The sequence below is a fragment of the Lupinus angustifolius genome, chromosome LG12 (assembly GCF_001865875.1).
Source record: "Lupinus angustifolius cultivar Tanjil chromosome LG12, LupAngTanjil_v1.0, whole genome shotgun sequence".
In the NCBI taxonomy this organism is placed as follows: Eukaryota; Viridiplantae; Streptophyta; class Magnoliopsida; order Fabales; family Fabaceae; genus Lupinus; species Lupinus angustifolius.
Genome location: NC_032020.1, coordinates 16320058 through 16334341, shown reverse-complemented (window position 1 = coordinate 16334341; position 14284 = coordinate 16320058). Strand labels below are relative to the sequence as shown.

The window sequence follows — 14284 nt, the reverse complement described above, 5'->3', positions numbered from 1 at the left end:
TAAATTTGCAGAATTTGTTTTTGAGTAACATGATACTTTTGATAATACTAAAAGAAAAAATTAATATATAAATTATAATCAAACAGTATTGATGTTCGTGAACAATTACCCTTATAGCATGAGCAACAACAAGTAAGAAATAAAAAAGTTATTCCAAATGATGGATATGTGGTTTATTAATTTGTTTTTATTTGTTCACAATCTTGATAGGATATGCCCGATATTTACCTTTCACCACAATTTATCTCCCCTGTTAACCCTCTTGAACTGAAATATTAAGTGGCATAGAGAAGAATGTAGTAATTTAAACATGTATCACTTGAATCAACACCATTAATTCACTCTAATATAATATAAAAATAATACTTAAAATTTAATTCATATAGGATATAATTTAAAAATTAGGATCTCTCCATTAATGGAGAGACAAATGTTGCAGAAAGTAAAGAGAAATGTAACTTTCAATAACATATATCCTTTTGATCATAATGAAATTATATTTTTTGCTATTAAAAAACAAGTGAAAAATATACAACTGTTTACAAGATACTTACTTTAGCCATATGGTGTGGCTCTATATATAACGACGTCGTTTAGTTGCCGTAAATGTGCGAAATTAGGTATTGTTATTCTGATTGAAATTCCGGAACAAGTTACTCTATCAAAATAAAAATAGTAATCAAACGATCTTCTATCTCTCATGTTCATCATCGTTGTCGATTAGGGTTCCCAATTTGTTTCATCTTAATTCAGCTTCGTAGCAGCACCAGTAGCTTTGCCCATTCAACTCTTGGTAAGTTTTTTCATTTTCAATTTTATTTTTCATGCTATGATATGCTATTCTCCTCCTTCACGCTTCAAAACCCTAATTCCCCAATTCCACCCTAATCGTCTTTCTTTATAATTTCCCGTATTCTTTTTGCGCGATTCTTTCGTATGCATGCAATTTGATCCGAATTTTGTATGTTCTCCCTCAACCTTTCATGCCCCACTTCAATCCTCAACTTTACCTAATTCAAATTTACCTTTGTCATTTGATTTTTATTGCTCTTGCCCCTTTTAATAAAGTTTGCAACTTTGGAACTTTCAATTGCAGCCTTGGATTGCTACCTTTAACTACACGCACTATAGTTTGGTGGTAAGTCAATGGCAAATTCTAATGCTAGAGCAACATATTCTTCCCTATCTAAGATAGAAAAGGAGAACAGCAACCACTTTAGCAACAATTCTATGAACCACTATGATGAGTCTAAATGGTCTGAGCCTAATGCGTTAGTTTCGAAGTCCTCAAACCAAAGGATCGTGTATCAGGTCCCTTCCGAGGCTGATGGTTTTTTTGATGAAGGATATGACTCGAGTGATGATGCTAATAATCATAGTATTGTTCCATCAAACATGCCTCCTGAGGTGAATTTGAAGAATGTGTTATCTGGAATGGTTGCTATTTTGACTGGACAAAATAAGGTTCCAGTCATTACCACAAGCAAGGAAGTGCCTACTTCAAATGTGTCATTTCTAGGATCTGGAAAGAATGGAGATAGTTTCATTGATTCTTCTGTATACACGCCGAGTGCACCACCACTTTTTGAGCTTAGTGGGACTGACTATAGTTCATATAAGGAGGTTTTGGAAGCTGAACCCCCTGAGTGGTTACCTGATAGCTCTACTATTGCTTGTATGCAGTGTACTGCCCCGTTTACTGCATTGACCCGCGGTAGACATCATTGTCGGTTTTGTGGAGGGATTTTCTGTAGAATATGTACAAAGGGGCGGTGTTTGCTGCCTGTTCGGTTCAGGGAAAAGAATCCTCAGAGGGTGTGTGATTCCTGCTATGATAGGCTCGACCCTTTGCAGGGTGTTCTTATCAACACCATAAGTAATGCAGTGCAGGTAGCTAAGCATGATGTGATGGACTGGACTTGTGCTAGAGGGTGGATTAATCTTCCTATTGGTTTATCTATGGAGCATGAGATATATAAAGCATCTAATACACTGCGAAACTACTGCCAGGTTTGTTCTTTTTGTTTAAGTTTAGTGATTTCTTATCTTATTCCAATGATAATATTGCTGTTATTCCTTTTTTTTATATGATTGAATGGGTTGTTGTTGTTGCTATATAATACAAAGAGGTATCAGCTAAAGTGATATATCTGAAAATAGTAATATTTAATATTAGTAACATCTTGGACTGAAGTTCCCGCTTCGACTGCTTAACTAATATGTTTATCAAGCATCTAGATATGTTTTTTTTTCAGAATATGATCTTTTACTGCTTTTATGTGTAATACTTTTTAAATGGGCAGGTTGCCAGCTCCAATCCTGAGAAGTCCATCCCTTTAGCTGTTCTTAAAAGTGCCAAAGGCCTAGCAATTTTAACAGTTGTCAAAGCTGGTGCACTGTTCTCTTACAAAGTGGGCACCGGGTTGGTTGTTGCTCGAAGATCAGATGGATCATGGTCAGCACCATCAGCTATATTTTCCCTGGGTTTAGGATGGGGTGCTCAGGTAAAGTGAATATGTGGGTTTATGTAAATTGTATCATTATGGTTATGCTTAGTTGCTTACTGTTTTGGTTTAATTGGGAAAATGGAATGGTGGTCTCACCATTTTTTTGTGTTTACAATTTCTTTTAATCTTCAGTCTTGATTGACATGAGTATTTTTCAATGACTGTATTTGTATGAAATGCTCTTGCATTGGTGGTAACCAGTTCTCAGCTGTCAATTAGTTGCATATTAACCTGATAATGTGAACTCATGGGATAATATTGGAAATATCTTAAGTGCATACATGATTGTGTTGACTTCATTATGAATTTATGTTTGACTAATGAATACATGTTTATTCTGTCCTAGATTGGTGGTGAACTTATGGATTTTATAATTGTTCTTCATAATACAAAAGCTGTGAAGACATTCTGTAGTCGCATGCATTTTTCTCTCGGTGCTGGTTGTAGTGCTGCAGCAGGGCCTGTTGGGAGAGTGCTTGAAGCTGATATCCGTGCTGGTGACAGAGGCTCTGGCATGTGTTATACTTACAGTTGCAGTAAAGGTAGTTTATAGCGATTTTTTGTGTGTGCATATATCTGGATCTTATCTTCGAGGGTGAGCCTGGTTGTTTGCCTTGTGACCTCGAGGTCATGAGTTCGACTTCTTGAAACAACCTATTCACTTGCGAGTGTAAGGCTGCGTACATCTACTATCCTCAGACTCCACTTGGTGAAAGCCTTGTGCACTAGGCCTCCCTTATCTGGATCTTCTCTTTGCATGAGATGACAATGACTTTTTGGTTTAAGTTCTTTTGAATGCATTGGCATATTTGGGCTATTATTTACCATGTTAGTTTCATATTTGGGCTAATATTTATTAATATGCTGAGTTGTTGGTATAGATGAGTTTGTTCTGGTTTTCATTACATATTGTAATGTCAACACTTTTTCTTTTATAAATAATGTTTGAACCTGCACAACCTTAGGATAGCTTTTCAAATGCCATAGCTTTGACCTTGGTGTTCTTATAAGCATAACCTGGACTTCCTATCTCCTTGTGTTTGAATAAAAAGTTACTGGTTCTTAGGGGGAACACATTGGTCGCCCAGTAACTCCCATAATGCAACACTAATAAGTGCATTCCACCATTGTGAGCAAGCTAGTTCTTTTATAACCATTATCTGCATGTCCCTACTAGTATATTTTTCTTTATTTCTTATTTGATTCCAACTATTAATGTTTGTGATATAGTCATGTTTGAAAGTATACTTAAAATAGAATGTTGCCAAACTGTAGGGGCGTTTGTGGGAGTGTCATTGGAAGGGAATGTAGTCGCAACTAGGATGGACACAAATTTGCGCTTTTACGGTGATCCTTATCTCACCACATCTGACATTCTACTAGGGATGGTGGATAGACCAAAGGCTGCTCAGCCATTGTACACCAGTCTCCAAGAACTGTATTCCAGTTTGTGCTACTAGGCCTGCCTCTGGTTGCAGATTGCACCTTTCATCCCCTCATCTCCTTACTTGGTTCTTGCATGGAGTTCTGAAATGTGATTTCCTTATCATCCTCTATATTTGGTTCATGGCATTAGAGGGATGAGGGATCTATGTGCTTATAAATTCGGTTACATAATCTATCACAAATGATGTACATAAGTTTATTATGTGAATATGTTATTGGACTGGATTTGTACATACACAAAAGACAAACAACTGTCTAAAAAAAACAGACAATTAATGGAAATATAATAAGTTTCAAAACTAAGGTCAACGCAATTTAATCCTGGCTTAATTTAGCATGGGTTTCGCCCCTCCTTCCCCATTTTGGTCCTTGGAAGTTGAGTTATTAAGTTAAAAGTATTTTTCAAATTTAGAACTCAATCATGACATTAACGAGAGTCTCTCTTTCTAAACCATTTTTCTTATGGATTTAGTATGTATATACTAACAATGTAAATGTTTTTTACATTGTCAGTAAATCGTTCACCATTGATTTATTAATTACCATTGACTTTCAAATAAAAGTAATACAAATCAATGGTGGATGATGTACTGACAGTGTAGAAAGTTGTACACTGTCGATGCACGTATTTTAAACTATTTTCTCATATGATGTATAACAATTTTTTTAATCAATTAAATCCAATATTTTTATAGAGAAATTATTCAAAGAGCTAGGAAATTGCGATGATTAAAATTCTTTATGTAGATGCTAGTTCTCCAGACATATATTATGTACAGTGGGTTATATACATGTAACTTTTTATAATAAAAGTGCATTTATTACAAAATATCTTTTAAATCATTGCTCATCCATAACATTATTTATTTATTTTTTATCTAAAAATCAAACGCATTAATTCATTATACAACCGTAGGATTCTGACCACATGAGGTTCCAGCTATCCATGCAATGTTTTGATTTTTTTGGTTTTCAATATATTTTTACACGGGAGGCAATCATGTTCGAGTTGGAAACATCTATAAGTATGTGGGACTAACTCTATTAACGAGTATTTTTTCTATCCACAGGACTTGAATTTTAGACCCTGCTTAAAGAGAATCAAACATATACCACTTGAACCAATACATGTTGGTATGCAATGTTTTAATTGAGCTTTCATGCAGTTGTCATCCACTTTATGAAATGCCGGCTTGTCGACTAAATTTGTATTATTGAACACTATAAAAATTGTATTATTGATCACTATAAAAATTGTATTATTGATTGTTTTTTTTCCGGCTGTCTAACAACTTTACAATTTTACATGTGGTGCTCGTGTTTTTAATTAAGATAAAATATGTCATTTATTTAAATTAAATTATTTTTCTTTTAACCCAAATCTAAGAATATCTTAGTAGTAAAATAGTTTATTACTCATAAAATTTTGAAAATATCTATAAATAAGATCAAAATAGCCTTATGTTAGTTATTTATTCCAGAATAATATAAATGTACTTAGAAGCTTCCATTCATCTTATCCATAAAAGTCGGAAATTTGGTATATTGTAACCGACCAAATTTAATGTTACCATTGGCAAAGGCTTTCTCATCACAATACTAATAACTTTTTGATACTGCATCAGTTATCATGTGACTTAGACTTTTCCTTAACATTTTTCATTTCCAGTTTCCTTAATAAAATACAATGATAACGATTCAAGCAAGATATACTTATATTATTATTTCACTTTTTATTTGCTTGTATAATGTCAAAGATACTAGTATATAAATTAAAAAACTAGTTTCTACTTTAGTTTAGTTTCTCTTTCTATTTTTCCCCATCTCATTTTATTCTCTCTCAATTCTTAAAGTAAACACATCCATTATTGTATATAGGTGAAAATATGAAAGTCCATTGCAATTGGTATATCATTTTAGTGAAAGTAGGTCAATTTTTCCGTGACAACAAAAGGAAAAGTAAAGTAGATATTTAATCGTGATATATGTAACAAGATATTATTCAACAAAAAATGAATTTGTTTGAAACACGTGTAATTGTAAAAGGTGGTAGATTTAGATATATGTAAGATACGTGGCTGCTAGTTGACATTTCTGAACAGATAAAAAGCTCAAACAATAAGAGTATAAAATATTTATACATAATCATTATATTATTTATTTGAATTACTTATATTAAAGTCAATAATAATTAAATATTAGTAATAGATGAAGTATAAAACTTTTTTACATTATCAATATGTACATCCATTTTATCTTAATAATAAAAATAATGTAACATGAGGTCAGGAGGCATTATTCAATGTGGGATATACACATGTGATAAAGTGTGGCGCCAGGAAAATGATCATTTTCTATTTGTATTATTTATTAATAATAATATTAAAAGATAAATGTATGCAATAAAAAAATGGAAGAGATTGGTATACGGTTAATCAATTATTTATTATTCATTTGTAATATATTATTATGAAAAAGTAATAAGAATAAATGATTGAAAATATCAAATTTATAATATTATATTATATATCTGTTTCTTTTCTAATAGCTATTTCCCTTTCCCATTATTCAATTTTAATTTAATTTTGTTTCCCCCACTTAAATCCTAATTGTTGTGGTTATTATTAATTGTTAATACTAGAAGGGTGTGAGATCTGATTGGAATTGCAATTTGACTGTTTTTTGAGGTTTCAATTCCCAAAACAAAGTTATCATCTTTATCATTACTCCACTTGCATGCTCAGAAATTTACGGTTCAGTGTTTTGTAGGCTGGTGAGGGAAGGGCAAAGTTTGAGGAAATGCTTCAAATGATGACTCTGTGCTGGTTTTCTTGATTGGCTCATGTTTTGGAATCATTTTTTATTGAATTTGGTTTCTGGGTATGCTGAAAATTGAGGCATTAAGCTGATTGTGTTATCTGAACTGAGGAATTGGTGTTTTCTTTTCACATAGCGGTGGTGGCCATTGGCGTTTGTCCTTTTTGGTCTTGAACTAAATCTCAACTACTCTTTTTGGTAACTAATTATATTCTATCTATTTTGTTCATTTTAATTGTGAGTTTAAGATTTAAGATTTAAATTTAGTGCCAACTTTGTAAGTGTTGTTATTGTTAAAGTTTTGGGTTTGATGAATTAAGAGCTTTTGGGAATTGGAAATTGGAAATTGGAATTGTTTCATGCAACAATAAGTTAACACACCAAGGTTCCTAGCTTTTTACTATTAGCTTCTTGGATTCAAATGTTTATGTCAGCAGTTCTTGTTTGTGGACAAGATTGCCATAGCAATTTTACTGAAATTATTGAAACTTTTAAATGATTGTTTGCCATTCCATTTTTCTTTGATGCTTTAACTTGATTGCTCAGTTCTTAATTCTCACAATAAATTGCTTTCCTCTGCCGTAGTAGTTAATAAAATTGTTGACTATCAAATGCTTTATTCTTATATTTTAACATTAATAAATTTTATTGATTATCGTCGGAATACAACAACCAAGCCTTAATCCCACTAGGTGGGGTCGGCTGTTATTGACTATCAAACGACTATCAAAATTTATGATTGCTATTAATGTTAAGCGGTGGAGGTTTATCCTGCTTTTTATTGTTTACCTGCATATGCTTCTCAACAGCATCTCGGACCGGAATACATGGAGTGTTAAGGCTGGTCAATGAGGGACTCATGATGAGTGGGTTGGGATGGAGTCACAGTCAATGGGCACCCCTGACAAGAAAATATCCGACCTTGTTGATGTAGTCAGGTCCTGGATCCCCCGAAGGACTGAGCCACAAAATGTGTCAAGGGACTTTTGGATGCCCGACCAGAGTTGTAGGGTGTGTTACGAGTGTGATTCACAGTTCACAATATTCAACCGCAGGCATCATTGTCGAATATGTGGTCGAGTTTTTTGTGCAAAGTGCACTACAAACTTTATTCCTTTGTCGTCAGATGAGCTAAATACTAGCCGTGAAGACTGGGAGAGGATTAGGGTCTGTAACTATTGCTTTCAACAATGGGAGCAGGCTGTAAGAACGGTTGATAATGGCACTTCTTCTGCCGCCCCTTGTCTCAGCCGCTCTCCTTCTGTGACAAGCCTGGTCAGCAGCACAAAGTCCAGTTGCACCGGTAATAGTAGCAGCAGCACAGTTGGTTCGGTTCCTTACTCAACTGGACCTTATCAGTCTGTGCCTTATAGTTCACATCAGTCTTCCCGAATGGATATGATAACAGGTGAGCAAGAAAATTTAAATTCTGAGAGAAGTAATGGTCCTTCAGCGCCTATGGGGGATTTGGCTTCCAACCAATTTCAGTATTGCTTCAACAGGTATCTTTCTTTGAGCTGTATGTATTTGTCTTTCTGATCTCCTAATATCTGGTTTCATTCATGTCCTCAAATTTCTGATGCTCATTAGTTTGATGAATGTCAACCTTTGATGCTAAGTTCTTCTGTTCTGATCAGATATGTTGGTGTTTTGTTCTTACTCTCAAATTAAGCTTATTTTTATGAACCAGGAGTGATGATGAGGATGATGATTATGGCGTTTATCAGTCTGATTCAGAATCAAGGCATTACTCTTATGTCAATGACTTCGATGATCCGGTTAACGTTGATGGGATTGAACATGTCTATGGACCACATGAAATGCATCCTGATGGTGATAACATTAAGGATAAAAGTTTGAGTGTCCTAACACCACCTCATAATCAAGATCTAGAAGATTTAGATGGAATTAGAGAACCTGGAAAAGCAACCGATGAGCCTGACCATGTTGATAGATGTGAAACACCCCCTTGTGATGAGGGGAGTAACAATGCCGAGCCTGTGGATTTTGAGAATAATGGACTACTGTGGCTCCCTCCTGAGCCAGAAGATGAAGAGGATGATAGAGAAGCTGTTCTATTTGATGATGACGAAGATGAAGGTACTGCTGGAGAATGGGGATACCTACGATCCTCCCGCAGTTTTGGCTCTGGAGAATTTCGTAGCAGAGATAAATCAAATGAGGAACATAGGAAGGCCATGAAGAATGTAGTAGAAGAGCATTTTAGATCTCTGGTATCCCAACTTTTGCAAGCGGAAAACCTAATTATTGATGATGATGATGGCAAAGAGAGTTGGCTGGATATAATTACAGCTTTGTCCTGGGAAGCTGCAACGCTTTTGAAGCCTGATACGAGCAGGGGTGGAGGTATGGATCCAGGTGGATATGTAAAGGTTAAATGCATAGCTTGTGGGCATCGAAATGAAAGGTAATGACAGTGATGTATGGCAAAATATTAATGGACTAATGTATTAACCTTCATTCTGCCCGAGCTTATATTTTGTTCTCTTGTTTCTGTCTTTTGGTTAATCATGCCCATGTCTTATTTTGAGTTTGGTGCAACTTGTACCTCTGACGTACTTTCTGATTTCTTTCATATTTTACCCCTACTAGAGAAAAAAATGAGAAAAGAAAACTGTACTAAATATGTATGCCTTCCTTGAGACAACTCTTGTCTTTCTATTTTATACAGACAATCCGTATCCGTGAAGAGCCTTTATGATGCTAAAAAACATTTTTTTGAGTAGATGGATGACTCCGTTGTGTTGAAGGGCGGTTGATAATTCATCTCTTCTTTTACATCCTTTCTTCCCATATTTTTTTGGATGATATTTCTGGTGGAAAGGAATATCCTCTTGACCTCCTTATCCTCCCCCCTCAAAAGAAAGTCTTCCATGTAGAAGTTCATATTAATTGCTTGGCCATATTTTGTCTGCTGAAGTGTGTAAATTCATTGTGCTTGTTTGGGAGATGGCCTTCTGGCACTAAGGCAACCTGAGAATGATAATAGACCTAGTTATTGGTTCGGGCCTGTTTTCTTTATAACCAAATATTGCCTGATTGAGCAAGCTTGTGAATGGAAAAGTGTGGTATCCACTTAATTTTATTCACTATTATTGCATTATTGTATCTGTCTCTGTATACTGATGTTGTGGTTTTCTATTTCCAGCATGGTGGTCAAAGGAGTTGTTTGTAAGAAAAATGTAGCTCATCGGCGAATGACATCAAGAATTGATAAACCACGTTTTCTAATACTTGGAGGAGCTTTGGAGTATCAGCGTGTTTCTAACCAGTTATCAAGTGTTGATACTTTGTTACAACAGGTTCCAACCTTGCTCTTTAAGTCTTGATAAATATATACCAAGTTGTCTGCTCGTACTGGTGTTTACATCCAAATAAGTTTCCCTAGGATAAGCCTCTTGTCTTGTTTCTATCTATTAGTTCTGAATTTCATGACCTTTTTACTATTCCCCAGGAGATGGACCATTTGAAGATGGCAGTTGCAAAGATTGATGCTCATCATCCCAATGTTCTTTTGGTAGAGAAGTCCGTATCCCGTTATGCTCAAGAATATCTTCTTGCCAAAGATATATCACTCGTTCTGAATATTAAGAAACCACTTTTAGAGCGTATTTCCCGTTGTACTGGGGCACAGATTGTCCCTTCGATTGATCATCTGACCTCCCAAAAGCTGGGGTTCTGTGAAACATTCCATGTGGACAAATTTTTTGAGGAGCATGGAAGTGCCGGGCAAGGTGGGAAAAAATCAACAAAGACTTTGATGTTCTTTGAGGGTTGCCCAAAACCTCTTGGTTGCACTGTAAGTTCTATAACCTGAGCGTTGAATTACTCTGTCAGATCTTTGTTATTTTGATTTGATGGTCTATCTGTCATCCCAAACTTTTAGTAGAGATCCCTTACCGATACTGTCACATGACCTTAAGCTAGATAAAACACAAGTGACAACCAAAAGAAGGAAACTGTGATATATGTATGCCGCAATCTATATCTTGTGTACTTGGTTATGCTACAGCTTTCTGGATTTTACATAGTTCAAACTTCAAAATAATAAGTTGTAAAGAAAGGTTGGGTTGATCTGTTGCTTTTCTCATTTAGGGTGCGTGACTGCCCTTCCCAACTAGTGTCGCTCTCAGGGTTCAAACCTTGGCCTTTGGCCTTGTACGATACTTGAGATTCAGTAGGGTCTTACACCACCGGACCAAATCTTTGTTGGTACTTTTCTTCCTTCTTTGTGTGCTTATTTACTTATTTGTTTTTCTTTTGAAGATCTTGCTCAAGGGTGCTAATGGGAATGAGTTGAAGAAGGTGAAACATGTGGTCCAATATGGAATCTTTGCAGCCTATCATCTAGCATTAGAAACATGTTTTTTGGCTGATGAAGGTGCTTCACCTCTAGAGTTTCCTTTGAAATCTCCCATAACTGTTGCATTACCTGATAAACTATCTAGTATTGAAAGATCCATTTCCACTATCCCTGGATTTTCTGCTCGCACTCCTATAGAGAACCAGGAGGCTCAACTTATTAAAGAAGTACCAAATTCTATTGGTGATCAGAAGACAGAAAGAACCCCATCTAGCTGCAGTGGGTCTACTGAAATATCAATGGTGGATCTACTGAAAAATCATGATATACCAAATAGTGCTTCTAAGGAGGACGATAAGAAATGTCCTATTGAACTTTTTCAGTGCAGACAAGAAGGGAGAAGGGAAACTACATTGATCAATGATCTTGGTTCAGATTCTTTTGGCATCTTAGAGCCTTCAGGGCAAGTTGGAAATAACCACGTCAGAGCTTCAGCATTGGCTTCAAATCAGGGATGTAATCCTGAGCCATCAAATGTTAAACATGATAGGAATAAGAATGATGATGACATGATACTTTCAAAAGAAGATTTCCCCCCCTCAACTTCAGACCATCAGAGTATTTTGGTTTTTTTATCGACACGCTGTGTGTGGAAAGGAACTGTTTGTGAAAGCTCCCATCTTGTACGGATTAAATACTATGGAAGTGGTGATAAGCCCTTGGGACGATTTTTGCGAGATCAACTATTTGATCAGGTATTTGTTCATAGAAATTATTTTTTATTAATTTTTTTTATCACTAGGTGCAACCTTATGACCTAAAAACTTAAACGAGATTAACATTTCCTTATTAGAGTTACACTTGCCACAAATGTGAGATGCCATCAGAAGCTCATGTTCATTGTTATACTCACCGGCAAGGGAGCCTGGCAATTTCGGTTAAGAAACTATCAGACTTTCCTTTACCTGGTGAGCGAGAAGGTAAAATCTGGATGTGGCACAGATGCCTGAAATGTCCTCGTGTAAATGGTTTTCCTCCTGCTACACGGAGAGTAGTTATGTCTGATGCTGCCTGGGGCTTATCCTTTGGGAAGTTTTTGGAGTTGAGTTTTTCAAATCATGCAGCAGCAAGCAGGGTTGCAAGTTGTGGCCATTCTCTCCACAGAGACTGTTTAAGATTTTATGGGTATGCTTTTATCCTCCTATATTGAATATATGATAAGCATTTATTGTTTTGTCCCCCCACTTCACAAACTCCTTTGTTTTCTCTCTAAAAGTTTACTTGTCTGGTGCCTTACTGTTTCATTATGTGTGAAAAAATGCATTCCCCCTCTTATTTGTGCTCGCTGCATAGGCCATTATGATTTGCACATGTAGGCATAGATATCACTGTTAGAAAATTAGGGAATAGAAATATAAGAAAAGGATCACATGCTTTTAGGCCCATCTTGATATTGTAATTAATTACTGCAAGCTTACACCTTGGAACAAAGAGTAGTTAATTTAAGTTTTAGTAAGTTATCACATATAAATCTAGCTTCTGGGAAAGAAGCAGCTTCTCAGGTTTGTATTTGACGGATCAAATGTATATATGGTCTTGCCTTTTGACATATAACCCATATTTACTTTGATTGAGTTGAGAGAAGTTAAACATCGTTATGAGTCCCATGTTTAGTCAATAAGGAAGCTCAATGACACCTTAAGTCCATGGGACCAACTGTTATTACTTCAGTCCATGAGGAGAGATCAACCAAAAGACTAGATTATTTATGATGGAAAGCTTCATGATTTAATGTACCACATTGAGCTTCTTTATTTACTCAATGAACTCATGACATTGCCACCCTCTCTTTCAAGAGTCGTTGTCCACAACGACTTCACTCTATTGTCACTAACTCAATAGTAGCCATTTCCCCTTTGGCGGCTTCACTAATCTATATTCAGTACAACATTCTCACTACCACACCTTAGTCCATCCTACAGATAGCCCATTCCGTAGTCCACGAGAGCCCGAGTCTGACCCAAAAGACTACTCCATTAGGTTGGATAGTCTCATGGCCTGAATAGCAATTTGACCTTTATTATTGTTAGGATATATGAAAATATCTTACAATATCTTGTATAGGATATGTAGTGGGTATTTGGATATCGAGCGAATATCTCATATAATCATGATTATTATATCTTAGATTAGTGAGGAGTATCTTAGAAGATATCTTAGGATTGAAGATTACTTTATCTATCTTTTATGATTTGTTTCCTTAAGCAATTTGGAGTCCAATATTAGTATAATACTATAATTAGGGTTTTAGTATTATGCCTTTTTTGTATCACATCATCATTCACAATAGTAACATTACAATTTACTATTTTGAGTATTCCCTTTTCTCCTTCTATACCTAAACCCTATAATTTCAACTCTTATTTACTGAACGTGGGGCTCATCACAGAGATGTTACTCCTGACCTAGAAAATATATGCAAAAGAAAGATAGAAGGGCCTGGAAAGGAGAGTGTAGCTAGACAGTGGATTCAATCAATTTGTAATGTGTTTTGGGTGGGTGTAGGGAAAGTCTGGTTTAATCAGCCATCATTTTGCATTGAAATAGGATCATCCTTCTAAGTCTAGTATCAATAAGGCTTCATGTTGAACTGTATCACTAGGGACTGTGAAGCACTTGAAATACTCATTTGCCCAATAGAATGTGATTTATATCATATTTTTAGTCAGCTTGTTTAACAATGGTTTTCCATGTGCAGTTTTGGGAAGATGGTTGCCTGCTTCCGCTATGCTTCAATTGACCTTCATTCTGTTTATCTTCCTCCATCTAAACTTGAATTTAACTATGACAACCAGGAATGGCTACAGAAAGAAGTGATTGAGGTTGAGAAACTTAATCTTAGTTGATATATAGCATCCCCTTCTGAGTTCTTCTATATTTAAGAGAATATTGATCTTGTCCACCAGGTGCATAACAGGGCTGAAATACTGTTCAATGAAGCAAGCAAAGCACTACATAAAATTTCAGAGAAGGTATCAGGTCATGTGCTGCAGGAGGGTGGAAATAAATTGACAGATTTTAGGCATTTGATTGATGATCTCAAAGGGATGCTGCAGAAGGAGAAAGAAGGATTTGAGGTAAGTGGACTCATTGCCCCTTCAACCACTCTATTTTTATCCTTTTCCTCCCC

At 35.7% G+C, this 14284-nt stretch overlaps 2 protein-coding genes across 4 annotated transcripts in view; both read left to right on the top strand.

Moving 5' to 3' along the window:
* LOC109362303 lies at window positions 651–4272 on the top strand. 2 transcript variants are annotated; one of them, XM_019608007.1, is made up of 6 exons: window positions 652–793; window positions 1097–2010; window positions 2304–2504; window positions 2854–3049; window positions 3783–3968; window positions 4003–4272. In XM_019608007.1, exons 2-5 carry the CDS (start codon window positions 1147–1149, stop codon window positions 3965–3967), a joined length of 1446 nt encoding a protein of 481 aa, XP_019463552.1. In that variant the 5' UTR covers window positions 652–793; window positions 1097–1146; the 3' UTR covers window position 3968; window positions 4003–4272. The 2 variants fall into 2 exon arrangements, with proteins under 2 accessions (XP_019463553.1, XP_019463552.1); XM_019608008.1 differs by lacking the exon at window positions 2304–2504 and having other exon boundaries at window positions 651–793; window positions 3783–4272.
* The window catches only part of LOC109362289 (1-phosphatidylinositol-3-phosphate 5-kinase FAB1B-like), an 11161-nt gene continuing 3406 nt past the window's right edge, over window positions 6530–14284 (top strand). The window contains exons 1-9 of one of the 2 annotated variants that reach the window (XM_019607979.1): window positions 6530–6968; window positions 7580–8272; window positions 8464–9198; window positions 9940–10093; window positions 10246–10590; window positions 11058–11849; window positions 11948–12279; window positions 13853–13976; window positions 14061–14231. In XM_019607979.1, coding sequence (XP_019463524.1) covers window positions 7647–8272; window positions 8464–9198; window positions 9940–10093; window positions 10246–10590; window positions 11058–11849; window positions 11948–12279; window positions 13853–13976; window positions 14061–14231 — 3279 coding nt within the window. In that variant the 5' untranslated portion in view covers window positions 6530–6968; window positions 7580–7646. Of the gene's footprint in view, window positions 6969–7579; window positions 8273–8460; window positions 9199–9939; window positions 10094–10245; window positions 10591–11057; window positions 11850–11947; window positions 12280–13852; window positions 13977–14060; window positions 14232–14284 lie in introns of both variants that reach the window. The other variant, XM_019607978.1, reaches the window with a different exon arrangement.

Coding starts and splice junctions, on each gene's coding strand:
- LOC109362303 (XM_019608007.1), top strand. CDS start 1,147: ATGGCAAATTCTAATGCTAGAGCAACATATTCTTCCCTATCTAAGATA. Junction 2,505..2,853: donor GTTTAGGATGGGGTGCTCAG/GTAAAGTGAATA, acceptor ATTCTGTCCTAG/ATTGGTGGTGAACTTATGGA. Junction 3,050..3,782: donor TACTTACAGTTGCAGTAAAG/GTAGTTTATAGC, acceptor GCCAAACTGTAG/GGGCGTTTGTGGGAGTGTCA.